The sequence below is a fragment of the Pantherophis guttatus genome, chromosome 17, assembly GCF_059756535.1.
Source record: "Pantherophis guttatus breed Tessera chromosome 17, ASM5975653v1, whole genome shotgun sequence".
Taxonomy (NCBI): Eukaryota; Metazoa; Chordata; class Lepidosauria; order Squamata; family Colubridae; genus Pantherophis; species Pantherophis guttatus.
Window position 1 is genome coordinate 844,556 of NC_142079.1, and position 25,545 is coordinate 870,100.

At 50.7% G+C, this 25,545-nt stretch overlaps 1 protein-coding gene across 2 annotated transcripts; it reads right to left on the reverse strand.

Moving 5' to 3' along the window:
* Window positions 1-1,548: 1,548 nt before the first annotated feature.
* Window positions 1,549-25,079, reverse strand: WSCD2 (WSC domain sialate O sulfotransferase 2). 2 transcript variants are annotated; one of them, XM_034428884.3, is made up of 9 exons: window positions 24,125-25,079; window positions 13,061-13,883; window positions 9,052-9,166; window positions 7,734-7,918; window positions 7,464-7,585; window positions 6,848-7,022; window positions 5,965-6,129; window positions 3,283-3,483; window positions 1,549-2,527 (listed from the first exon to the last, which is right to left on the reverse strand). In XM_034428884.3, the coding sequence occupies exons 2-9, from the start codon at window positions 13,365-13,367 to the stop codon at window positions 2,175-2,177; spliced, it is 1,623 nt and encodes a 540-aa protein (XP_034284775.1). In that variant the 5' UTR covers window positions 13,368-13,883; window positions 24,125-25,079; the 3' UTR covers window positions 1,549-2,174. The 2 variants fall into 2 exon arrangements, with proteins under 2 accessions (XP_034284775.1, XP_034284774.1); XM_034428883.3 differs by having other exon boundaries at window positions 12,992-13,883.
* Between the last annotated feature and the right edge of the window lie 466 nt (window positions 25,080-25,545).

The following is a 25,545-nucleotide window of genomic DNA, read 5'->3' on the forward strand; positions in this document are numbered from 1 at the left end:
TGGAAAATCTTATCTTGAAGGCTGCAGTTATTTCTTAGTGAGTCTGGACTCTCATAACTATGCAATAGTGGAGACATTATTATTTTTTTCCTTCCTTCCTTCCTTCCTTCCTTCCTTCCTTCCTTCCTTCCTTCCTTCCTTCCTTCCTTCCTTCCCTCCCTCCCCTCAACATATCATCCCCCAAACAGCCTTCAGTCAGTTAATTTTCCTATTTTTGTGCCTACCACGGACATCAAAGCATGCGTGCAGGATGTCTTAAGAACTTCTGGAATTACATTCTTGGCCTTGCTTATATTTCCCAAGAAGTTGTGATTGTGAACTCCCTTTTTCTCCATTAGCTACTGCATCAACACAAGGAAAGGGCAGTGAGAGACAGTCCCAGGCCTTGGCCTGGAAGGAGAGGCCACCCAGGGCAGAGGAGATCTGCAGCCCCTCACCAGCAGCCCCTCCTCAAAATGATCTGATCAAAATATGTTGACATCTCCGGGGGTGGGGGGGGCTGAGTGAAAGACCTGGCAGTGGGAACACCTGTGAAAACACTCAACCGGAGCCCCTCATTTTGTATTCAGCACCGTGGTCAGTGCAAGCTGGGAGAGAGGGACGTGCAGGAAAGGAGGGAGGGGATAGAAACAAGAGAGGGGAGGGCACAGACCCCTTCTGGTAGGAAGCATTCCAGCCCCTCCTTTCCCCACCCACAGTCCTGTAAACCCACACCAAGCCCCGGTGATGTTCCTGCTGCCGCTGGACTGAAGCCGCCGTCACGTTCAGCTCAGCTCTGCCCCTTCCCCAGCGCCCCCCTGCTCATCCCTCATCCTGCCCGGTAGCTGATGGGCAGGGGAGGCTTGCTTTGCAAGCAGATTCTTTGCCAAAGGAGAAGCATCAGCACAATGCAAAACAGGAATGCTCTGTTCGGAAATACAAAACGACACCCCACCAACGAGCGGAAGCTGCAGAGAAATGTCGCAATGGGCAGTGTGGCTATTCTGGACTTTGGACAGACAGTTATGCTATGCCATTCTCACAAGGCTGCCATTCGCGTTCTCTGAGCTTCTTCTCCTCCTCAGCATTGGGTGATCCCAGAACGTAGCTGGTACTCGTTAGGTAATTGAAAAACAGCCTCATGGATTTTTTTTCCAGTCTAACTTTTTTTTTTTTGCTTTTATGCAAACAAAAGAAGGAAGGAAGGAAGGAAGGAAGGAAAAAGAGAGAGAGAGAGATATGATAGACAGACAGACAGCAGATATAAATAAATAGAGGCGATGGATGAGAGGTGACATAGATAGGCTAAGTCATATCTGGAATCTATGTTATTTAAGACATGAGATAAAATTCTAATCCATGTGAACATCTTCATAGCATGGCAACTGCCTAGTTGCTCCTTGAAAGGTCAGAAGGAGGTAGAGATACAACTGGATGATGAATATAGATTAGGGAGAGGCAGATGCTTAGTTGTATCTGTGACTAGATCCACGAACTCATACCCCAAATAGTGCCATCCCCCCAAACACGGACGCCGAATGCCACAAAAGACCCACAGCAACGGCTGTGGAGATTTTAACAAAATGTTGGTTTAATGGGCAGCATTTAACCTGAGGATTGTTCAGATGGAGTCCAGCAGCACTGAGGCTGCCCCAAGAAGTAAGATGCAGAAACTATATTGCTAGCACAAAGCTCAGCATCGATCGGTTGATCCATCCTGACCAGCCTTTGAAAGTAAACAGGTTCTAAATGTCGAGGATTCCAAAAAAGAGGATTCTTCTTGGGTCAGCAGAATCAAGGAAGGTGATCACACGGTGGGATTTTTAACCAAATTGCTTGTTTAGAACTGGGTTCAAAAAGGCAACCAGCTAAGGAAGAGCAGAGTGATCTTACTTGGGCGGGAAGGAACACAAAAATTCTGGGGTGGGGAGGAAGCAGCAGCAGAAGCAGCAACAGCAGCAGCAAAGATCTCCCACCAATGGGCCTTGTTTTCTGGAGACTGGTTGGCCAAAACATCTTCGGTCAACCATGAATATCGCCATCTTTGCTCATGCAAAAGAGTTCTTTAAAAGCGAGCACCGGCAGGATGAGTCCTCCTACACCACCCACCCACTGGGTGGAAATGGTTCCTGGCCAGGAGGAAGCGAATTTGCACCTCCAAAGGAGATCAGTTCCTCGGCCCCAACCACTGTCCATCATCTGGGATAGTAGTCTTTGGGGACACCGGTGAGGTTCCTGAGTTTCAGAGCCATGTCCACCGTTTTGATGTAGCCGTTGATCATTTTCTTCATCTCTGGGGTGTAAGGGTCATACTCCAGTTTCCTCAGCCCTGATCGCTTGAAGTTCCCATCCTTCTGCCCCTCAACGCACAGCAAGCGGTCCTCGTGAACCGCGATGTCCAGCAGGCTGACCATCCTCTTGAGCTGGACGAAGAGATCCTGCTTGAGGTCCTCAAAATGGACCACCAAGACCTTCTTGCCAAATTTCAACCAGTCGAGGGTGTGAGTCACCCACCACGGAGCATAGTTCTTGACAAACTCCGGCCATTCTGAGTGAAGGAAGAAAATACGTTATTCGCTAAGCCTTCCTTGGCATCTTCAGGGTCTGTCTGGACTTTTATCCCCCCCCCAACCAGAGATAAAAGCTTTAAATAGCCCCTTTGCTTCATTTAAACATCTTGTCAAATCCTATCTCTAGAGCGGTGGAGATATTTAGCCATAATAACATTCCTTTCTCTGAGAGTCAAGGACATTCGGGCCTGGAGTGGCGTGACTGGGAGGCCTCTCCAGTTGGGACAGTGCATTGATTGGACCACGTGATGGACATGGGGGTGCAGGGGAGAAGGGATGTGGACTTTCCTTTGGGTGGGGAAAACCTGGAAGCTTTCAGATTCAGGTTTTCCCAGATGTGCCAATATGACATCTCTCATAAAATGGAACTTTGAGGAACTTCTAGCCTCGGAGTCTTCTTTCATTGGGGATGCTACTTGGAACCCTGACAGTAGAGAGCTGGAGGTCCTAGGACTGAACGGGTCCATGACAGTCACAAAATATGGACATCCACCCTCCTCCCAAGACATAACCCTCACTCAGAGCACACAGGTGGGAAGAAGCAGGAGAAGCCATATCGATGAAAGTTGAGGCTTATCCTGGTCAGTTGTGGCTCTTCTAAAGCCTGCGGTCAACCTGGCTTCTCTTGAAGCTCTGTCTCTGCATCTGAGCTTCTGGGTCTTGAAGTTCAAGGAAGGTGGTGGAGCTGCAGAAACCCGTAATTCGGAAGAGCGTCCCAGCTGGACAGACCTACCCTTGCCCTTCCAGTGGGCATGAGAAGCAAAGCCGATGTGACCCCCGTACTTCCGGTTGAACTCTGCCATCAGTGCTTTGAAGGGGTTGCGAACCAGGAGGATGGCCGAGTCAAAGGCTTCGATCTCCTTCTGCCCACTCTCGTGGGTTTTGATGCATATCGTCCGACCGCTGCGCCAGTGATCCCGTTCGCCTTTGAACCCTTGGGGCAAGGGGGGGGAGGGGAGAGGGAGGAAATGAAAGAGTCAACCGTGAGCAGCAAACAGGGGGAAAGGGAAGGAGGGCGACAGAAGTGGCCTGGCAACTCTTTAGCCGGTCTAATGATTCTGGGAAGGCCAGGCAGGGCACGGGGCAGAGAAGGAGAAAGGCATGGAGAATTATTTAAAGCCAGGAGGGGCTTCCCCTTGACTGGCTGTTGAAAAATAATTTAAAATAGGAACTAATTGGGAGGAGATCCTAAAATAAAAATGGCCCTCCACATAGGGATAAAGCTGGCAGGTTTTCAGGAACCTCTCTCTCCCTCCCTCCCTCCCTCCTTCTCTCTCTCTCTCTCTCAATCATCTCTTAATCATCTCTCATACCTAATCATCTATTATCTCTCTCTCTCATCAACTACCCCCTTTCTTTCTTATCTGTCTATGGCTATCATTAAGTGTTGTACCTTATGATTCTTGGCGAATGTATCTTTTCTTTCATGTACTCCGAGAGCGTATGCACCAAAGACAAATTCCTTGTGTGTCCAATCACACTTGGCCAATAAAGAATTCTATCCTATCCTATTCTATTTATCTATCATCTATCTATCGTATCTAATCATCTATTCTCTCTCCCTCTCTCCCCCCCTCCTCTCCCTCTCGCTGCATCACTGGAGGTTTTCAAGAAGAGATGGGACAATCGCTTGTCTGAAATGGTCCTGGGTCTCCTGTTTGATCAGGGGGTTGGACTAGAAGACCTCCGAGGACCCTTCCGACTCTGTCCTTCTGTTTTCTGCTTTACTCTTCAACTTCTTGGGCAGGTTGGCTTCAGGCCTTCTTCTCTGCATTTCCTCCTCCCAAATCAGCTTAACGGATGCTTTTCAAACAGGGGAGTCCCGCATGGACGGAATCCTTAAATCTCAGCACATCCCTCCTTTCCCTGGTGAGAGGATCAGAGGCTGATCACTGTAACGGAGCTTTCCGTGGGATGCCAAGCTACCCTTGAAAATTTACCGGGGCTTTCTCTAAGAAGTGGCTGCTTGTTAACCGATTTGTCTTTTTTCTCCCACGGATCTTTTAAAACTATAATGAGCTAGAACTACCAAGGTTTGGTCTCCAGGCAACTGCAAATTCCAGGAAAAGGATCTGAAGCTGGCTTGACAATTTGAAAGGAACAGAGGGAGGGAGGGAGAGAGAGAAAGAAAGAAAGGAAGATGATAAAGCGATGGCCAGAAGAGGCAAATTCCCGAATTGTCTGGGCTGGGCCGAGTTTGAAAGAAATGGTGGGGTCAAAGCTCCAGTCTTCCAGCGATGACCTTGATCTCTCTGGAGTTCTTTCTGACAAGGCCAGATGCCAACAGGGCAGCCTAGGCCAGGGGCCTCCAGCCTTGGCAACTTGTGGACTTCTGGGCTGGGGAATTCTGGGAGTTGAAGTCCACAAGTCTTAAAGTTGCCCGACCTAGGAGATGTTCTACCAGGTAGTTGAAGCAAAGCCAGAAGACCAAGAGTTGGGCAGAAAAAGTGTTCCACTATTTAGGCCACGGGTCTCCAACCTTGGCAACTTTAAGACTTGTGGACTTCAACTCCCAGGATTACTCAGCCAGCAAACTCTGGGAGTTGAAGTCCACAAGTCTTAAAGTTGCCAAGGTTGGAGACCCCTGATTTAGACTACAGAGAGGAGAATCCATTCACTGTGTTCTGACGTAGGCTCCCTTAAAAAGCAGGAAGCAGGAATTGGTCCCTGCAAAACCTCTTTTATTTACATGACTGTGAATTCCTTTCATTCACAGTCAGCAAAGTTTGTCCAAACAGTTTTTCAAAGGAATATTTATCAACACATCTTAAGTTGCTCGGCAAGCTGCCATGTAACTTGTTTCCAAATGCAGAGTAAGGCAAAACTTGGCACAGAGTCTCTGGGATGCACGGACAGATCTTTCCACTCTTGAAACTACCGAACGGACGAATTGTTTCCTGAAAAAGCCCCCTCCCTGTTTGCTCCTCTTTTGTTTCCTATGGGAGGGGCCAATCGCCTCCAAGGTATGGCTTTACTCCCGAGTTGACTCTGCTTTCTTAATTTTTCTTGTCTTCTGGCAGCTCTGCGCATGCGCACATTGGGAACAGGTTCCAGCTGTTCCTCTGCCTCACTGCTGTCTAGCTCCCTCTCTGCCTCTGACGCAGAGCCCTCGTCCGAGCTTTCCCCAGACCCCAGAACTGGCCCATGTTCCTCCCCAACCTTCTCACTGTCTGACCCTCCTGCCAGCTCTGCTGGCTGCCTGCTGGCCAAAACACACTGCCTGGATTTTGTGGGAGACATGCTGGTTGGTCTTCCATGGTGGAAGCTGCTGAGGTAGGGAGGGTCAAATTCATAGCTGAGTGAGGTTTTCAGCTGAGTTCTCCTCCAATGGCTCAGGGCAAGTCCGGCCCACTCTCCAATCCCACCCCCCTTCCACACCCATTGCAACTCCCAAGGAAGCCATGCTTGCCATCACCTTTATTATAAAGAGAGCCATCAAAATAATAACTCCCCGTATAGAAACCCGTGGCCAGTTCAATCAGATGCCGTGCCCACGTGTTGCCCGCTCCGGGAAAGCTGGCAAGTGCGACCAATTGTTTTGCTCGAGCTGTGAGAAATCTCCGATCCATACATCGGTTATCTGTGAAGCAGAGAACAAGAGAAGGTCCCTGAGGTCACGGAGGAGATGTTTCTGAGGGCCACTGGTGCAACTCCCACCTCTGAAGGTGTCCTGGATGGCATGGGGAAAGGAGAAGGAGTTTCAAGACCCCTTGCTCATCCCAGACCACTCATTCTGGTGGCCTTCTCTCGGTTGCCCCAGGCTGGCTGGCAGTGCTGCAGAGCAGAAGGTTTTGAAGCTATCTCATTGAGCTTCTCGAAGAGACGCTTGGCTTAAAAAAATTTTTATTTATTTATTTTACATGGAAGCTGAGACTCAGATTGTCAGCTGGGAGGTGACCACACTCCCAAGATTTACATCTGAAACCTTCTCCAGCTCTCAAGTGATGGAGGGAGGACACCTTCCTTCTTGGAGCCCTCAGACCAGGGCTCAAAGAAAGAGAAGTGTCCTCTCTTATCCGGCTGCAGTTCTGGAAGTCCACCCATCTGGAAGGGGCAGAGGCTGAGAAACACTAGAGGCTCTGTGTATTTTGGGCCCCCACCCCAAAGCAGGGACTATGCTATGGTTTTACAAATTAATAACCAGAGAAGGAAGCTCCAAGAGGTGATGGGCACAGTGTACCCGGGACTCCAGACTTCCTTGTTGATGGAACAGGAGGCTGCCCGAGTGCCCAGGATATCTTCTGAATGCCACCAGCCCCCCATCCCCACCTCCCCAGCACCTCCCCTGCCCCTGATACCTTGCACTTGGGTCTGGTATACAATGAAATAGTCGGAAGTGCCGCAGCTTTCAAATTCCTCCCCGTTGCATCTCTGGGCGCAAAGATGCTCTCCTTCTCGTTCATGCAAGGAGAAAAGAGTGGTGGGGAAACCGCAGTGGCAAAAGGTGCCAGCCAGAGCTGCCAGAGGGTATTCCTAGGAGGGAGGGAGGGAGGGAGGGAGGGAGAATTCACTGCTAGGCATGGGGCAAATGCTTTGGGAGCAGAGAGCTCCTGCCTGCCACATGGGAAGGGCTGATGCAGAGGTCCTGGCACTCTCATGAAGACCGTGGGAAGGGAGAAGGGATGCTCAGCCCTCTTGATTCTGCCCTTCAGGGCCCTGCGTGGCTCCCCCCATGGTCCAGCCCCTGTTTTCCGCTGGCCTCCCTGGCAGCCCCTGGAGAGGAGATGCTGCCCCACCCAGGAGTCAAGTAGTGATCGCTGGTGGCCAAAGAATGCCTCCATGGAGCCTGCATTGGCACCCAGGAAGAGTGGAGGTATATGGACCCTAGTGGGCCAACCCAGGCAGGGAACTTTGGAGAAAAGCCACGTCCTTGTGCCAGATTTTGGGGCACAAGGCAGCCCCCCTTCTCCTCACCTTTCCTGTGCAGAGGTCAACGCACCGGTCCACAGACATGTTCCTCATGGGCCTGCTTGCCAACAAAGCCGAGGAGAGGTTCTCTGGCCGCCGGAAGCAGCCGCGGAAGATGGCGCTGCCATCTGGGGAGAGAAGCAGAGGGAGGTTTCTTTGCTAGAATTCAGAGAGAGAGATCCAAAAGGCACAAGGCCCTTCCTCATTCCACCCATCCAGTTAACCAAAACACCTCGACACTGTGCCAAGGCCCTCAACAACGGAGGCCACACTCACACCTCCTGGTGGATTCCTGGGCCAGCTCCAGGCGGTAGATGGACAGCCGGTTTGGTCCCCCACAAAAGCTGCTCTTTTCTCCTTTGCACTCCATGTTGCACTCGATGTCGCTCACGTTCACGGCCAGGATCTTGTGCCCACAGTAGCACTCTGCCCCGAACTCCAGCCCCGCATAGAGGTAGCCCCTGCCACAGACGAAGGCACCCTGAATGTGGGAATCCTCCAGACACAGAGACCGGATGTCCCTGAACGACGGGGACTCCTGGGCCGTGTCATCATCGTACACTAACTGGGTTAGTTGAACCGAGGCCACACCTGGGCTTAACTTGAGGAATTCTGAGCAATTGGGTGGAGATTTACAGGGCAGGAGAAAGGGACGAAATCAGGATGGATCTCTGGGCACTGATCCTATCGCCTTTCAGCTTTAACCATATTTCACCGTTTCCCACCCCAACCATTAGCTTGACGAGGAATAAATTCAGCAAGTAGAAAAAATTGAAGTGGCCTCTACTCTTCCTCTCAAGTGGGCCAGGGAGAGAAACGCGATTCGGTGTCTTGTGTGACTCCTGACCAGGCAGGTAGAAAAACACATATTTCCCAAGAGGAAAGGCTACCATCACTCTATGGGTGGTAGACAGCCATATTACTTCAAGACTGGCTGGATTGTGGGATATATTGTGTGTGGGGGTGGAGGGGAGTAATATGTGTCTTTTGCCACTGCTATCATCTTTTGAAGCAATCACTTAGGGGAAAATCTCCCACAGGTAGCAGTCAGAGGAGGAAGTCCTGCCCCAGAGCAGAATTGCAAAGTATTTGTGGTTCAAGAAATTGGAGAAGAAGGAAATTCATGGATGTTCTCTAGGGAAGGAATGTCTTCTTGGTCTATAGGGCTCAGTATTTCTTTTTTCCTCTGTCCCACCCTCTTTGAATTACTCTCAACCCCCCCCCCCAAGTACAAAAAAGTCTCCCAGATAACCTCAATTCAGCATGATTTGGCTCCAACCATTTGGCATCATCTCCCTCGCTTCCCCCCTCCCCAACCATTCAACGCAAGGTAACCCAAGAGGCATCAAGACCTTCCTTCCAATTTGTAAAATGGAACGGATCAACGTCTGCCTTCCCTGGGAGCTCCCCCTGGTCCTGAAATGTCTGGCAGTCATTGCCACAGGAGTCCATCCTTAGGCCCTGTGCAACATCTGGACTGGCTGCCCTCATGGCAAAGAGTCCCAGGGAGAACCTGAAACTGCCAATCCCAACAAGAAGGAGACGCACTCGATGCCTGGAGTTAATGAACTCCTGGTGTTGTTTGCCACCCTACCGTTCGGCGCAGTTGTCCTGGCAACGGAACAGTGTCATTTTTTTGTAGTCAAAGAAGGACACTCCGCGGAGGGCTCTCTGGTGGGTGTTGTCGACATAACAGCCGATGTATTTTGCTGGTGGAAGGAGAAAAAATGTTAGCACCCACCCTTTGGAAGGAAGAGGCCGCTTCAAGAGAGGGGCAGACCAGACGCACTCCAGATCTTGAGTCAGGGAGTCCGGGGAAGGCTGGGCTAAAGGGATTATCCAGAGTGACAATTCTCAGTACTAGCGTGGCCTGGGGAGAATTCCCATCCTGTTTTTCCAGATTCTGCATTTTTAAAAAATTCTTGTAAGTCCTACAAGATCCCATCCGAAAGCTGCTGTTCCTAGCAGGTTTCTCTAACCACCGCACAGTCTCCCTCCTCCCACTAAAGTTTGCACTGCTTGTCCAGGGAACCATCCATCAGAGTGACAAGCCAGCTTTGCTAGTGCCTGGATGTGAATTCAAAGCACGCTCTCCTGCATACCGATGGCTCTTTCGATTTACAAGACCAGACTTGGTGCAAGGAAACCTGTTGGGCGTGCCTCTTTCTGGCTCGGCAAGGGGAAGAAAGAGGTGGCACTGCCAGTCCACCTTCGGCCTTCGGTTTGCCAAGATGAGTCACCTACACAGCTGGGGAAGATTTGCCTCAACTCCCCAAAGCTTACAGCTCTGATCTTTCCAGAGTCAGTCTTCAGTCTGAAAGAAGACCAAGGCTGAAGTTAGTCCAGTGATCCATCTGGACTGGACTGAGGTGCTGAACTACCACTCCCATCATCCCCAGCCAGGAAGGCAAACTCTAATAATAATAATAACAATCTGGCTTTATAATAAACGCCATCGGCATTGACAACATCCCCACCCGTCAATTGCAAAAGGCAGTTTTACTGGGAACAGCTGTCACCCTACAACGATGCCTTGAACACCATCAAACCTCCACATCTGCCTATTCTGGGTCTTTGGGAAGGGCTCGATAGGCGGATAAAAATCCCTATCTGAAAATCTGGCTGAGTGTGCGACAAACCACACTTGTGCAACCTTCTGAGAGGAAGGTTGAGGCCTGAAACATCCTACCCTTCTGCTTTAGCTTTCGGGAGAAACTGACTTTTTTAAAAAAAGTCAATTGCATGGATACCCCCACACCCCAAATCCTCTCACTAAATTGTAGGAGGTTTAGAAGGGAGGAAAAAGAGGCTGGCAATTGATAGCAAAATCCTTTCAGTTCAGTCTTGGGGAAAATCCCCCAACTCCTCCCCCCCCCACTACTGTCCATGGGTTTTTTTCAAAGGTCTGGTTTGCTCCGCCCCCTCCCCCCTAGCCCCCCTTGCTCCTGGCCAAAGAAAAGGAGTGGTGGGGTGAGATGGGCCCAGGGGGAATGGGGACCCCCCTCTGCTCTTGCCCTCCTGTGGAGCATCAACCAAGAAAGGGAGGATGGATCGTGTCCAAGAGAGACACCCCCACTTTGTTCCGATGATTTCCAGGCTCGGCCTCCCTTCCCGACAGCCAGAGCAGAGAGCCGCCTTCCCGGAGGTTAATTGTGGGGGATGCATTGCATATGGCTGGGCCTGCCAAGCAAGGCTGCCATCGGTGGCAATCGGATCTCCCTCGCCATCTGCTAGAAATTCTGGGAATGTCAAATCAAATTAGACTAATGAGCCTGGCTGAACGGGTTTCCAGAACGGGCCCACCACCTCCCTGCCATTCATTGGGTGGGTGGGGGAGAACCCTTAGGTGAAGCCAAAAAGCCACCAGGAAGCCAAAATTCAGGTGCTTCTTTTGGGGAGCTGCCAAAGCAAAAGATCTTTGGGTCAGGAATCTGCTATGCAGGACGAAGGATGGGGAGCCTTTTCAGCTCTTTTGGATTATCTTGCCAGCTGAGACGAGGTCTGCCCATCCCTTTGGCCTTCCAGGAGGGCACTAAAGCCAGGCTCTGCCCTTCGTCTGGGGTCCTGGGGCCAGAGGTGGGTTTCAGCAGGTTCTGACCAGTTCTGGAGAACCGGTAGCAGAAATTTTGAGTAGTTTGGAGAACCGGTAAATACCATCTCTGACTGGCCCCGCCCCACCATCTATTCTCTGCCTCCCAAGTCCAGCTGATTGGGAGGAAATAGGGAGTTTGCAGTAACCTTCCCCTGGAGTGGGGAGGGAATGGAGATTTTACAGTATCCTTCCCCTGCCATGCCCACCAAGCCACACCTACAGAACCGGTAGTATTTGAAATTTGAAACCCACCACTGCCTGGGGCCCTGATAGATCCCTCTGTGTTGGATGCGGCTGGTGGATTAACAGAGAGGATGCAACCCCCATACCAATCTTCTCTTTGGCTGTTTATCTTGGCAGTTAATGCTTCTTATTATTTTCTATTTACGGTTTTAAAGGTAAGCTGGCCAGAGTTGCCAGGCAGAGTGAGATGGGCAGCCTATCTCATTGAATATATAAATAAAAATAAGAAATAAATGGCAGCAGCTGGGGAAGGCAGCTCTGGGCAATCTTGACACTGAAGCATCTTCCTGCACCCGTGCCAGGAAGGAGTAATGATCCTTGGGCTCTCCAGATGTCTTTCTCGGCCCAAACGAGGCAGCCTTAAACGCTAGAAACCAGGAACTAACTCTTTAAAAATGCAATTACGATGTGGATGTGGAGAGAGGAAGGGAAGGAGGGAGGGAGGGGAGGTCTTTCTATTTTAGGAGATGATTGTCCCCCCCAGGTGAGCAGCTTCTCAGATGGAGGAAATGAGGAAGATGTTGAGCTTCGCTCAGGCCACAGATGCCACCCAACAGGCAGCATGAAAAGGGAAGCTGGTGAAGCTGGAAACTTTCCAGACTGGGCCAGCAGCTCCGTCCCATCTCCACCTTTCAGAAGATCTCAGAATCTCTCTCTCTTTTCCTGGGTCTTTTCTGCAGAAGAAACGTTTCGTCTCAGCCCCGATGTTTTCTTATTTACTACATTTCTTGGGTTGGGGGTGGGGCGAGGGAATGCAATGATTTATTCTTCCCCACCCGATTTCTAACAGAGAACTGTCTTGGCAAAGTCAGACAAAGTGCTTTGGGTTTTTTTGTTTTTGTTTTCCTGGAAATAAAGTTATGTTCTTTGAAGTATATTAAAAAGAGAGAGAGAGAGAGAGAGAGAAAGATTAATCATTTAGATGGATTACTTCTACCTGCTGGCTGCAATCTTAGGAGATTCTGGTGGGAATAGATGAGGAATTGAGACAATGAACATGTCCGAATGTTGAGCCCATCTTTAAGATAGAGGTCGAGAGGGGCAGTTTGAAATCCATCTGATTTCAGAAGCAGGTAAAATTCCGGAAGAAAGGATTAAGCAATCCTTTGATGGACAGCAAGAAAATAATTCATTTATTTTGGGCAGCAGCAAATTATCAAGAATAAGGAATGTTTACCTCCCACCTCCCTCCACTGCCAGTAAAATCACCCAGTTGATAGATAAGGGGTTCATCAGGAACATAGTATAACTTGATTTCAAAAACCTAACACAGCTGCCAAAAGAACCTTCTTGTAAAGTGATCAGAAGAACTCAACTATGAGATGAGTGGGTAACAGATCAAGCCCCCCCCACCCCCAAGAGAACCTCTAAAGCAAACCAAGAGCATTTTGGAATGAATGGATGAAGATGTGTGAAATCGATGGAAAGAACATTGAAACGATGTGCAAAAATGTGAAGGACACAAGGGAAGGATTTGGGTTGGAGCAACACAAGGGTTTAACAGAATGAGCCAACCCTCTGATGTGGCAGCTAAAAATGACCAATGCCATCTTAAACGGCAGCCTGTCCCAAAACTAGATAATGTTTTGATCAAATGAAGGCAACCCTACCTTCCGAGGGACCGGGATAAAAAAATAAGATTTCCATTTCCATTCTCCGCATGCTATTCCCAATTTATCCTGAAGCAAAAGACCATTACCTCTATCTTCCTCCTTCTCATGAACACTCCTCCCCTTGAGTACTCGAGTCCACGTCTCCCCATAATCACCTCTGCTCCTCCCAGCTGCGTCCTTCGGAGGGTTCTTGAACCAAGTCCCGTACCTCCGGGCCAAGACCAGAGACTCCGGCATCGCTCTAAATTCCCGGCCAAGCGGCAGTGCCCCCAACTGAGCTTCGGTCCCTTCTGCAGCACCGTTGCTGGGCCGTGGGGCAGCCCCCGGGACCCTCGTCTCCCCACTGAAGCCAGCATGGAGGAAGACCAAACTGCCAGCTGTCAGGTAGAGCACGATCAAGGTGAAGAAACGGATGGGTTTCCGCCAAAAGTATCTTTGGAATTTCAGCAAGAGCTTGGCCATGTCAGCGTCATTACGGATTTTCACGGAGTCCGGGTGGAGAAACGAGCAAAGGGGCTGCCTGCCCACACTTGGAAAACACCCTTCTGAGCAGAGAGGAGGAACCTCTTCCTGCCGTCTAAGAGGCCATGGGTCTGATGCCACGAATCTGGTGCCACGGTTGGGTCCTTAGTGCCGTTCTCCCAATAAATCAGCCCAGCTTGGATACTCCTGTCCATGCATTGATTCAAAATGAGAAGGTTGCAGAGTTGCTCCAGATAAAGGACTTGTTCTTTGCACTAGTTCTTGGTCTTCTCCTGCCACGGAGCAGCCAAGGATGAAGTTATCATGGTCAACCTGGAGGTCAGGAGTTGCCGCTGCTGCTTTTAACCTGGCAAGTCCACCTGCCTTGGAAAGGAAGTTCACCAACGTTCACCAAAGCGGAGACGCATCCAAGGAGTTTTGAGGTATCCAATAATGTCCAGGAACACATCTGAACCAACTGCCATTCATTGTCACGGGGTGGGAAGAAAATTGAACCTAGAAATCAATGGAAAAGAGAATATTAGGACAAAAAAGACATTTCTCTTTGAGCTAAGCACTAAAGAGGATCTCTCCATCATGATTTTAAACCATGCTTGTCTCTGGAGGTGAGGAAGGGGACAGTTTTCCTACAGTTTCCGTTCTCTTTCCCAGTTTTTAGAAGAGTTAACATGATCAAGGAGGGATTCCAGATCCCGGCTGCTATTTCACAAAAGTCGGTCTCAGAGCAAGGGCTGAAAACAGGGTGGGAGGACCTTTATGACATCATCACACGGACACCTCTGATTGGCTACTGGAGCCAATCGCAAGGGTTTCTCTTGGTCCCACCCTCTCCAAAGGAGAGTTTCCCAACCTTAGCCACTTTAAGAAGTGTGGACTTCAACTCCCAGAATCCCCCAGCCAGTATGGCTGGCTGGGGGATTCTGGGAGTTGAAGTCTACACTTCTTAAAGTGGCCAAGGTTGAGAAACATTGCCCCATACCTCCCTCCCAGCCAAGGAAGGCTTCAGAAAGCAAGAACTTGTTCAGACAACATTGCCAATACTCCACTGCCCAATGACGTCACCATCACCCTGATCTCCACAATCTTCCTCAGGAACACCATGTTCCAAGGCAAAAAAAGCTGGGCTGATTCCTCCCCAATGACCCATCATCCTTGCCCTGGCTCATTTAAGGTGCTAAAACCACCCTGGCCTACTTGAAGAGGCCCTTGTTCTCCTACCACCAGGTGGATGCTGTAAGGAGCCCAGGAGAGAGGCAAGATCTCCTAACAAGGATAAAATCTTGTCTCTCGCTTGCCGTGGCTGCACTGCAGGGTCCCCTTCTGCTCTCAGAGCTGAGTTAAGGTCTCCCCTGCAAGTGGAGGTGAAGAAAACTACGACCCAAAAACCAGAAACAAACGAAGAAGCAAATAAATGGGGAAGACTGAATGCCATTAGTTTAATGGACTCTAATGTTCCTACCATCTGTCTTGAGATGATTAAGTAAAAAATATCACTGGGGCAGACGGCGTGGAGTATAAATAAATGTTTTAATTCTGCTTCCTCGTATAACGATCCAAACACGACTTTGTCTCTGAAGCGTGAAGTTTATGGCAATCGACGGAAGGAGGTGGGGGAGGGGGGAACCTTCTGTGGTTGCAGGGAAGAAAGCGATTTGAAAGAGAGAGAGAGACAAAATGAAGCTTTTAAACAAGCCTTTTTAAAAATCTTTTCTTCTAATCTACAACCTTGAGTCCTTGGGGACCTCCGTTCCGCTTTGCAATTCCTTATTCCCTGTTTGTTGCACCGTTCAAAATCATCGTCTGCAGCCGTCTGGAGGGCGGGGGTCTGCAGGGAATTATTCTCCGCTAGCAAGAGTGAACTTTGAAAGCCTTGTTATCGCCTCATGCACGGTCAAAATCAAAATCTCTCAACCGTGCCATCCCTGTCAATCATTCCATCGAGCAAGGAGGCTACAGTAAGGAAGGCTGAATAGGAGGAATGGGAGAATTCCCAGCTGTCTGACCCTCTTCTGGGAGGGAAGGAGGGAGACGAGGGCTTTGTTTCTGGCGACACTGTTGAGTTTGCCATAGTTGTGAGACAGGAAGGGGTGTCTCGGGGAAGCCCAGGACTGTAGCAAGAGAAACCCCTCAAGCCTAAAGTGGGCGGAAGTGGGAGAACGCATCGCTGAGCAATTCCCCCTTGTTTACACCTGGGATAAAACTGATCTTCAGAATCGCTTGGACGGGTTTTCAAGAGTGCGTCGTCTCGTGGAGAGACGAGTGATCCTTCTCCCTTGAGGATAACGTGGCTCTACAGGTAGGGCGGTGCTTGTCTCACTGCCTCGACTGGGGTCTCCGTACGGCTCGTGGCTGCTCTTAACCTGGTTTGGCTTCTCTCCGCAGTGCCTCCAGCGGCCCGTGAGGAAAAGCCTGATTTAGAGCCATGGCAGGCAAGTCAATCGCTTTCTCTGCCTGCAGGACCACCCACGCACCCACCCGCCGCAAAGGCTGCTCAGCTGCAGACTTGGCCACCTTCTGCAGGCCAAGGCATCAAAGGACCATCCTTTCCCCTCCTTTCAGCTCAGGAAGGAGCTAAAGAGAGCCAGGCAAACCCTTCGCGTCAAGCAGGCAGTTAAGCAGGAACAGCGAGGTTGTGGGTGCAAATTCAGCCCCAACTGGCTAAAGGCTCTTAGGAAGCAGGAAGGAGAGAGAGACAGAATTCTGCATTCGATTCAGAGAATATACAGGCAGCCCTTGACTTACAGCAGGTCATTTACCGTCCACTCGAGGTTACAATGGCACTGAAACAGGTGACTTAGGACCATTTTTCACACTTACGACCGTTGCAGCTTCCTTGTGGCCAGGCGATCAAATTCAAGACGCATGGACAACGGATTCGTATTTATGACGGTTGCATTTTTATGGACTTTCTGACAAGCCAGATTCACTTAACAAACAGGTTACAACTGCAGTGATTCACTTAACAGCCGTGGCAAGAAAGGTTGTAAAATGGGGCAAAGCTCACTTCACTGCCTCGCTTAACGGCAGAAATGTTGGGCTCAATGATGGTCGTAAATCGAGGACCCCTTGTATAAGGTTTCGTAATGAAGGCCCTAAGAAGCTGGAGAGATTCCCAGGGAGTGATTTACGTGAGGCCTGGAAGCCATCCGGCCAGCTCAGGCGGGGGCTGCAGGAGCGAAATCCAGCACAGGCTGAAGGAGAAGCGGGGCAAGCCAGTTCCCCAGCATTTGGGGCAATGGGCTATTCAGTGCATTGCTGGAAGAAAAGTGAAACACTTCTCTTGCCTTCTGTTATTCTTGCTTTGAACAGTGATGCCGACCTCTCAACCTGGGGGTTGCCTCTTAGTAGCAGAGAGGAAAAATTAAAACAATAATCCAGGGAAACGTACACACGCCTGGCCCTTTCCTAAGGCCCTCGACTTCAGCGGGCTTTAATGGGTCAGTTTTGTAAAGTCACAATAAGCTGACAAGGAAACACAAGGGACACTAAATTATTCAGTTCCCTCAATTGCTCTGTTACCAGCGAACAGTAGAACAAGCTTGGCCTTCTCTTCCGAGCGGTGGTGGCTGGGTTGGTTTTTTTTTTTTGCAAAGTGTGCCCAAGTGCTACCCAACGTCTGTGGAAACCCCAGATACTTCGGACAAGAGAAAGAAAAGAAGAGAACCACAACTGAGCAAAGACAATGTCTCTATTGTGGCTAGAGTTCCCAGCCAAGGAGGAGGAGGAGGAGGAGGAGGAGGAGGAGGAGGGGTTGGAAAGTTACTGCAAGGATGGAAAACCACCTGCCAATCGCCCAAAGCTGATGCCCCTCCCCATTCAGCTGAAGGATGGCATTCATTCTCTCCCACCCCCCCGCTTCCTCTGGCCCAGGCTGGCATTCCTGCATATTCAGCCTCTTCAAACGTGGGCAGGGAGCGCCTTTCTCACTGAGAGAAAGCTGAGCTTTTCAGAAGGGCTGGGCAGCGTCCCGAGAAGAATCTGCAGAGCCTGAGAAAAGTTACGAGTTCTGGAAAGGCCGGGAAGATGAGACAAGCCAAGAAAAGATGATTGAGAAGAACTCAACCCAGAATGGAGCTAGGGCACCGCCATGGATGCGCCTGACGGCAAAGCTCGAGAGTGGGGACATGCCCTAAGATTGTCGGTTTGCTATTCCCCTGGTTTACTAGGATTTATTTTTTCCCCCTCTATATCTAAGTTTTCTTCTTACGTGAAATTGCAACCAGTAGAAGACTGTTAAGATTGGGTTGCAAAGAGCAGTCCAGAGTCTGGTGAACTGCTGGCTGGGGCTACAGGTCAGGTCATCCCAGGAGGGAGGGAGCCAGCCAAGGACACGATTCTTAGGGTTGGAGGACTGCCCTCCCAAAGCCTAGGAGATCTTGTTGCCCCCCCAGAAGCCAAAAGGCCAGCTGGAGGACCAGGAGACCCTGCAAAAGGTTGCAATCAAAGAGGGCCGGGCTTCTCCATCTTCTGCACCCCCATCGCCCAGCGACTTGCCCCGCCTGGTTCACCCCAAAGACAGGAATTCTCTCTTGAAAGCCAACATTTGAACAGAGCAGGATGGGGACAGTTAGTGAAGAGGCAAAGCATTGGGGACCAAAGTTTGGAAATCAAAGAGAGACGTTTGAGAATAGAGAGAAAGACCTGGAGACGGGCAGAACTTCCTTCATTCAAGGGGCTGATCTCCCCCTGAGGCTGGGGGGGGAGGGGGAAGCCTGTCCTGGGGTTTCTTGGGGAGGTGCCTGTCTCAGGTGGTAATAGGAGGCCCCCGACAGTCCAAGAAAGCCACATTCTTCCCTTTGTAAGGTGATATATCAGCAGCCCTGAACAACCAACAAAAGGAATTGTGCTTCAAGGGCAAGACCAGGCTAAGTGGCCAGCTCAGCTTTGGTTCCCCGACTGAAGGAGGAACTTTCTCTACCTCCGGTCATATAGTCTACCTTTAGACCAGGTAGGTGGAGTCTGGAGGCTCCAAGAAGATGGCAGCCCTGCCAGATACTCTCAGCACTCCAAAAAGCATCCACAAGACAGGTGGTGGGTGACTTTGGTTACGCAATCAGGATCCGCTCTCATTAGAAAACTATGGATTTTGCATTTTAAGTACCCTTTAATCCTAGGCAACCCCTTTCCACAACCTGGTGCCTTCCAGATTACTGGATGCGACTCCCATAATCCCAGGCAATTTATAGAGGGCACGGGTTCATTCCCTTCCCTGGCTCAATGGAGAGCCCCCGTGCCAGCCTTGCCAACTTAACACTTTGGGGTTTCCTGGTTTGGCTGATCTTTTCCATAAGCTCTGGCCAAACTTGGGTTTCTCTCGGGGAAGTGGGGGGGGGCTCTAAATGATGGAGAACAGGCCACTGTGGGAGGGGGTGTTGCACGTTTAAACCACAAAGCCGCTTCTGCTTCCTCCATTAATAGGAAACCCTGAGCTTGGGGAGGGTGGGGAAACCGCACACCCCTCCAAGAAAAGGGGGGAAGTGAATTTTGGGTAGCTGCCAGCCCTCTCCTCTCTCCCCCTCCCCAGAAATAGATAAGAAAGCAGCTCCTTCTTCCAAGGAAGTCAAAAAAAGACACAACCACAACCACAGGATCAAATCCCACCCCATTTTACATGCATCACATATCCAACATGCCAAAGAAGGGGAAGGGACCTTGAACCCAGGGCTGCCATTCTGGCTTTTTAGACACTCCACCCCACGTCTGGGGGGGGGACGCCCTTGGCCACACAAAACCCCCCAGCAGGATTAGACCTAATCAAAGGAATCTGACACCGTGGAAATTTTAACCCCACCCTGCCGGTCCCTCTTCACAACAGCCTCACAACAGCCTTCAGACCTAACAGGTTCTGGAGAACCCGTAGCGGAAATTTTAAGTAGTTCAGAGAACCGGCAAATACCACCTCTGGCTGGCCCCAGAGTGGGGTGGGAATGGAGATTTTGCAGTATCCCTCCCCTGGAGTGGGGTGGGAATGGAGATTTTGCAATATCTTTCCCATGCCACGCCCACCAAGCCACGTCCACAGAACCAGTAGGGAAAAAATTTGGATTTCACCCCTGCGTCAGACAAAAATTAAAATTGCTCCTCCCGGGGCGGGGGTGGGTGGGTTTGCAACATGTGAAAATGAGAAGGAAAATAAATAAATAAATAAATTTGGAGGAAAAGCGAGCAACTTGCCCCGCGCTCAGAGAGATTATTTTGAAGGCTGCCAACTTTCAATATGTTTGCAGAGGAAGGCAAGCGCAGGCATCAAGTATTAATCAGGCCTCTAATTAATTGTGACTCGCCTTGATGCAAATTTAATGCATTCGGCGTCACTACAGATTGTCATGTTGTTGTTTTTAAGGGATGAGATCAAGGTGATCGTATTTCTCTGGCTTTTTTAAAAAAATGCCATCCACCCAAAGGAACAGCTGTCTTTCGACAGACGCCGAAATATGTCAGCCAAGGCGGGGAGCGAGAGCCCGTCTGGACGGGGGCAGCCAGAGGTGGTGGGACCACAGGGCCCATCCCATCCATCGGGCCTTGCCAGGCTGAGCCTGTTTCTAATTTCCCTCTGGGTGGTTATGGCTGTTCTGTCACGAAAGCCATAACTGAGGCTTGCAAGTCTATTTTTTTCCCCCTTGTTTTAAGATTCTTTTAAAAATAAAACAGGAGAAAAAAAACCACATAAAGCCAATATTAGCCTGTAATATTGTTTGGCCTTCTTCCCTTAAAGCTGGAGGAAGCATGGTCAAAAAGGAAGCGAGGGATTTGTTCCACTGCTGTTTGAGAATCAGAAGACCGTCGAGAGAAAAAAGCAAGAAAATTCTTCCACCCGAGGCCTCTGTGGACCAAAGAGAAGGGAGCTGTTATTCTGAGGAACAGCTTCAGAGAAGAGGAAAAAAACGAGACCCAGAGACACAGGCGCAACCTATGTGCACAAGTCACATTTAACAAGGCTCCATAAAGGACCCATGAGGAGTTGTCTGAAGGGGGACTCTGATCTACAAAATGCCTTTTCCCACAATACATTTAAATGCTAGACTCAAAACAGCACACAATCCTTGGGAATGCCTTGGCACAACCTTGGTTTGGCACATGTCAAGCAATGGTGGGTTGCCCCCGGTTCAGACCGGTTTGCAAGAACCGGTAGTAAAACCGGCAGGAGGCTCCGCCCACTGACCCGGACGTCATCATAAGTGAGAGCGCACACGCGGGCACGATGGGAACCAGTAGTAAACCGGTTTAGTAGAACCCACCCCTGATGTCAAGTAGCCAAGTTAGCTGTATTTAAGCTAATTTATCTCTTGCAAGCTCAGAAAATGGGCTTGTTCAGTAACCAGGTTGAGAAAGTTCTCCAAACATGACTGTCCAACATTTCTCTCTTCAGTTACAGGCTTGTCTTCTCCGGCTGAGTTCAATGGTCAAAGAAAAGCTGGAAGATTTAGATCTGGGAAAAAAGAGACACTAGAATATGCGTGCAGCCTGGGTGGACGAGGGAAGCCAATTAAAATTATGAACATATGTTGGAAGAACTAAAAAGAGACGTTTGTTCTCTCTTTTCTAATTTGGGAGTGTGGCGTCAGCTGGTTTTCCTTGGTGGCACTTTCGGGGCAGACCAAAGAAAGACGTTGGTCACACAACATAATCATCCCTCAAGAATTTGTCCCCAAGACTGGTGGGAACCTCTCTAGTTTCGTTTCTGGTGGGAAGATGCTTCTCAGCAATGGTCCCTGCATCTCCAGCTGGGCTTCCAAACACCTTCTCCAAGTGATCTTCAGATTTGGTCCACAACTCCATCCTCTCCTGGATCCAAACCATCTGATAAGGAGAAGACCCATTTTAGGTCCCCCCTGGCTCTTTTTCTGAAAGGATGTTAAAGTCACACAGAGCATAACCTTCGGTGACCAAGATGGAAACCAAGCGAGGCCTCCAACCAGCTGATCCTAAGTTCTACCCCTAGCCTGAAGATATGAGGAATATAAAATGGAAAAAACCCTCAGCTCTGACTCCTTGCCAAAGCACATCCACTTCTTTTCGCCCCGACAGAGAGGGTTGCCTTCTCAGGAGCAGCTGCAGGGCCCCCGGGGTGGGCCTGGCTATTGCATGCTGGTTGGGAATGGTACCAGTTGAAGTCTCCCCATTTAAGGAAAGGCCCTAGTAAACTGGCCCCAGATGCTTCTTCCTGCTGCAGTGCAGTTATCCTCGGAGAGCCCAGTTACTTCTCCTCCTCTCTTCCACCACAACCCTCAAGCTACGTTTGTGATTCCGGCAGAGAGAGAGAGAGACGGAGGGAGAGGGAGAGAGAGAGAAAAAGAAAGAGGGAGAGAGGGAGAGAGAGAGAGAGAGAGAGGGAGGGAGAGGGAGAGAGAGAGAGGAAGAGAGAGAGAAAAAGAAAGAGAGAGGGAGGGAAAGAGGGGGAGAGAGAGAGAAGGGGAGAGAGAGAGAGAGAGAGAGAGAGAGAGAGAGAGAGAGAGAGAGAGAGAGAGAGAGAGAGAGAGAGAGAGAGAGAGAAAAGCCCTTTGCAAAAGACGAATGAACAAACGGATGAGGAAAGGGAGGTTTAAAAAAAATCCCCTGCATGCTGCCTGCAATGGATGCACTTAAAAAAATTAACTAGCTGCTGGAATGGGGGGGTGGGAAGGAGCCAGATGAACGAGAGAAGGGATCAAAGCCCCTTGATCCCATTTGCTAGTTACTGATACCATTACATCTTCCTCTTCCAGCGTGTGACATGTGGCCTCTATAGATTATTCACTCTGAAAATGGGAAGTTAGGACAGGTCAAGTTAATCCCAAAGGGACCAGCTGTTCCTCTGCTCACAACGGGGGCCTGCGAGGGCATTTCCAGAAGCCCACCTAAAGAGGCTTCTTCCTACATGCAGTTTGGGGGTACAGGTCTTTACAGGACGCCACGTGTGGATGAAGCCACGGTACCCCTTATTCCACCTGTCCCTTTCCACCCAAGCTACAGCCATGTCATTAGTGGATTCAAGGCAATGTGGATGGGGCCACTCATAACCCCCCCATCAGCCCCCCCTCCCCCCAGTTCAGCCTTGCTGGATCTCAGCCCATCTGGATGAGCCCTTTGGTCCAACTCCAGCTTTGGAGCGGATCTTCTAATGGGATGCTGGGTGCAGAATCTTATTTGGAAGAGAAGGTCTGTCACCCACTGAGGTCAAGAGGCAGCCAGGGAAGCTGGGACGCAGAAGAGCCATTTCCCCTGAATCTGCATCAGGCAGCTGGGCTGAAGTTACCTCCAGCTATTCATGCCCAAATGCCTTTCCTGTGTGGAAGGCCTCCAGACTCCCTGCTGGGCTAATATCCCAGGCCTTCAAAGGAGCATCTTCTCCCCACATCCACATGCCTAGCACAGCTGGCCCCAGATGCTGTCCAATGGAGTTGGAGCAGCCCAACCAGTCGGAAGAGTCCTTGGTGCTCTTGACCTCCAAAGGGGGTTTGTCTCGAGCAAACGGGACTCTGCTCACAGTCAGGACCTCCAGGAAAACATCTAGTCTGCATTCAGGCACCAATGGGTGGCTAAACTATGACCTCTGACGCGGCCCTTACTCCTTTGATTTTTCATCAGCTTTACAAGGAAGGAAGGAAGGAAGGAAGGAAGGGGAGGAGGAGGAGGAGGAGGAGGAGGAGGAGGAGGAGGAGGAGGAGGAGGAGGAGGAAAGGAAGGAAGGAAGGAAGGAGGGAGGGAGGGAGGGAGGGAGGGAGGGAGGCAAGGAAGGAGGATGCTTACTCTTCTCCTTCAGTGTCCGTAGTTCCAGGGAGTTGATCCACCCTGTTCCTTTCTTAAAATGCCCCCATCCAACTAAGTCCCTCATGGAACTTTTAAGAAACTCTCTTTTGAAACAAATTCCAATTTGTTTCCTTTGGTCTCTTGCTCATTTCCGAAAGATGCTCCCCCCCTTCTTCAGGAAGCCTCTTCTCTGTTTTATATATGACTGGCTTCCATAACGGCCTTTGATGTCCTGTTTTTTTTTCCTTGGGGCTAATTGGCCTTGAATTCCATGAACTGAATGCCATCATGGTTACAACTGCAGCCACAGGGCAGCCTCTCTGCTCCCTCACACAACAGCAACAACTGTGCCTCTAAAATGGGGACAGAATCCCCCACCCCCTCAACCCACCCCCTCCCCAGCTCTGAGCCCAGAGGATGCTGAAAGGTCATTAACAGGTAATTAATCCGAGATTTCAGGAGGTAACAGCCAAGCAACCAGCTTCAGGCAAGTTGTCCTGTCTTGTTCTGAGTTGTGAAAGGCTCCCTTCTTTCTCACGTCCCCAGAAGATGGGGGTCTCCTTTCCCTCTCCTCACAAAGACCAAAAATCCCCCCTGCAACCCCAACAAGACCCTGGCCCAAAGTCTTTCTTAGGACCTCCCTCCCTCTCTCTCCCCCTCCCTCTCTCCCTCTCTCCCTCTCTCCTTGAGGAGGGTCTCGAAAGGCTTGGTGGAAAGGACGATTGAAGGAACACTTCACCCCCTTGGAGAAAATGCCCACTGGGAAACCGAAGGCCCTAAGGACAGAAAGAGGCTCTTTGGCCCCATGGACCTAAGGGAAGGAAGGACAACCTGCCCACCTCTCTGGCTAGTAGTAAAAGGGGAAGGGGAGATGTGACAAGACCCCGGTTCTCTTTGCCAGACCCGGAGCAAAACTTCACCCAAATGGCCTCCCAAGGAAGCCCTCTCTGCCTCTCCCGGATGAACCCAGAAATCCAAAGCCATGGGATGCTACCTGAGCTCCTTACCTGGGAGAAGTCACCTTTCTGAGGTCATCTGAGGTCAAATCCTTTCCTCCTCCTCCTCCACTTGGCAGCTTCTAAGGGCACCTCCAGGCTCCCCTGGGAATCCCTCTGGGCATGCCAGGTCCTGGAGGGATGCTTGGGGGGCAGCCGGGCATTCAGAGGAGGAGGCTGCGAGGGTCTTCCCCGAAGCTGGCGGGCTGCAGGCAGATGGCCCCGTCCTCCCTCCCGAGCCTGCCACTCGGAGGCTGCAGCGCTCTGGGCTGGATGGCAGAGGCGGAAGCCCCCGTCATGGCTGGCCGGCTGGCTTCGCCTGTGGGGGCTCACATGCTGGCGTTGGGCGGGCTGCGACCACCGGAGAAGGAAACTCCCGGTCTTCAAGGACTCCCCAGGCTGGAGGCGGCAGTCCGGGCACGGATCGCGGCGGCTCCAACTGCTGCCAGGGCTGCCCTCCCTTCGTGCCCGCTTCCAGCAGGAGCCTCTGCTGCCTCCCTCCCGGCCTCTGCCGAAGCTCCGACTGAGCTCCGCTCCGCTCGCCCGCTCGCCAGCCTTCAGCGCTGCCTCCTGCTTAACTCCTGCGCTGCCAACGTCGCCCCTTTTGGCAAGGAGCTGCCAGCGGAGAGGCTGCCTCCTCCCAGGGAGGCTTCGGGGGAGGCTGGGGAAAGCAGCCCTGGGGCCCGGGGACCCCTCCTCCAGGTCCTTCAGCGAAGGTTAAGGGGAAACAGGGAGCTTGTCTGATGCATTCGGTGCCTTCTGGATTGGCAGGGGGAGCCCAGGAGCTCCAGATGAGGATGCTTGGAGGGAGGGAAAGAAGGGATGGGGGAAGGCTTGCCAAAGGAGAGATGCAGCCCAGGATGAAAGGCAGCTGAGAGGTTAACCCAGGAGGTCCCTGTTGGTGATGGGGAGATCCCAGAACATCTGGAGAACATCCCAACCGAGAAGGCTTCTTTAGGGAAAATGCTTCCATTCTAGGAAAGGAAAATTCCAGGAAGGAGCTCAGCTCCCCTTCCTTACAAGGCTGGATTCTGTCTCTCTTATGCTGTGAAGGAGGACGGAGATCTTCGTGTTCTAAAAATCAGACTTCATGAGTTAATCAGCTCTTTGAGGAAAGAAAGACAGATGTTTGGCGAGCAACCGGTCCAGCAGCTGCTGTTGTCACGAATTGTAAGTGTGGGTCTGTGGGGTTAGGCCTTTGCCTTCTCGGCTGATACTTTCCTCCAGGAGGCGGGAGGGTTTTTCAAGCAGAAAAGATTGCAGAGATCTTAAAGGAGGGCTGGAGAGAAAGACTGGGATTAGAAAGAGAATGAAAAATGGGAATGGAAGAAAGGGGAGCAGCAGGAAGGGAGGAAGGCTAAGCAAGGAAAGGTGAGGAAGGAGAAGGAAGGAAGGAAGGAAGGAAGGAAGGAAGGAAGGAAGGAAGGAAGGAA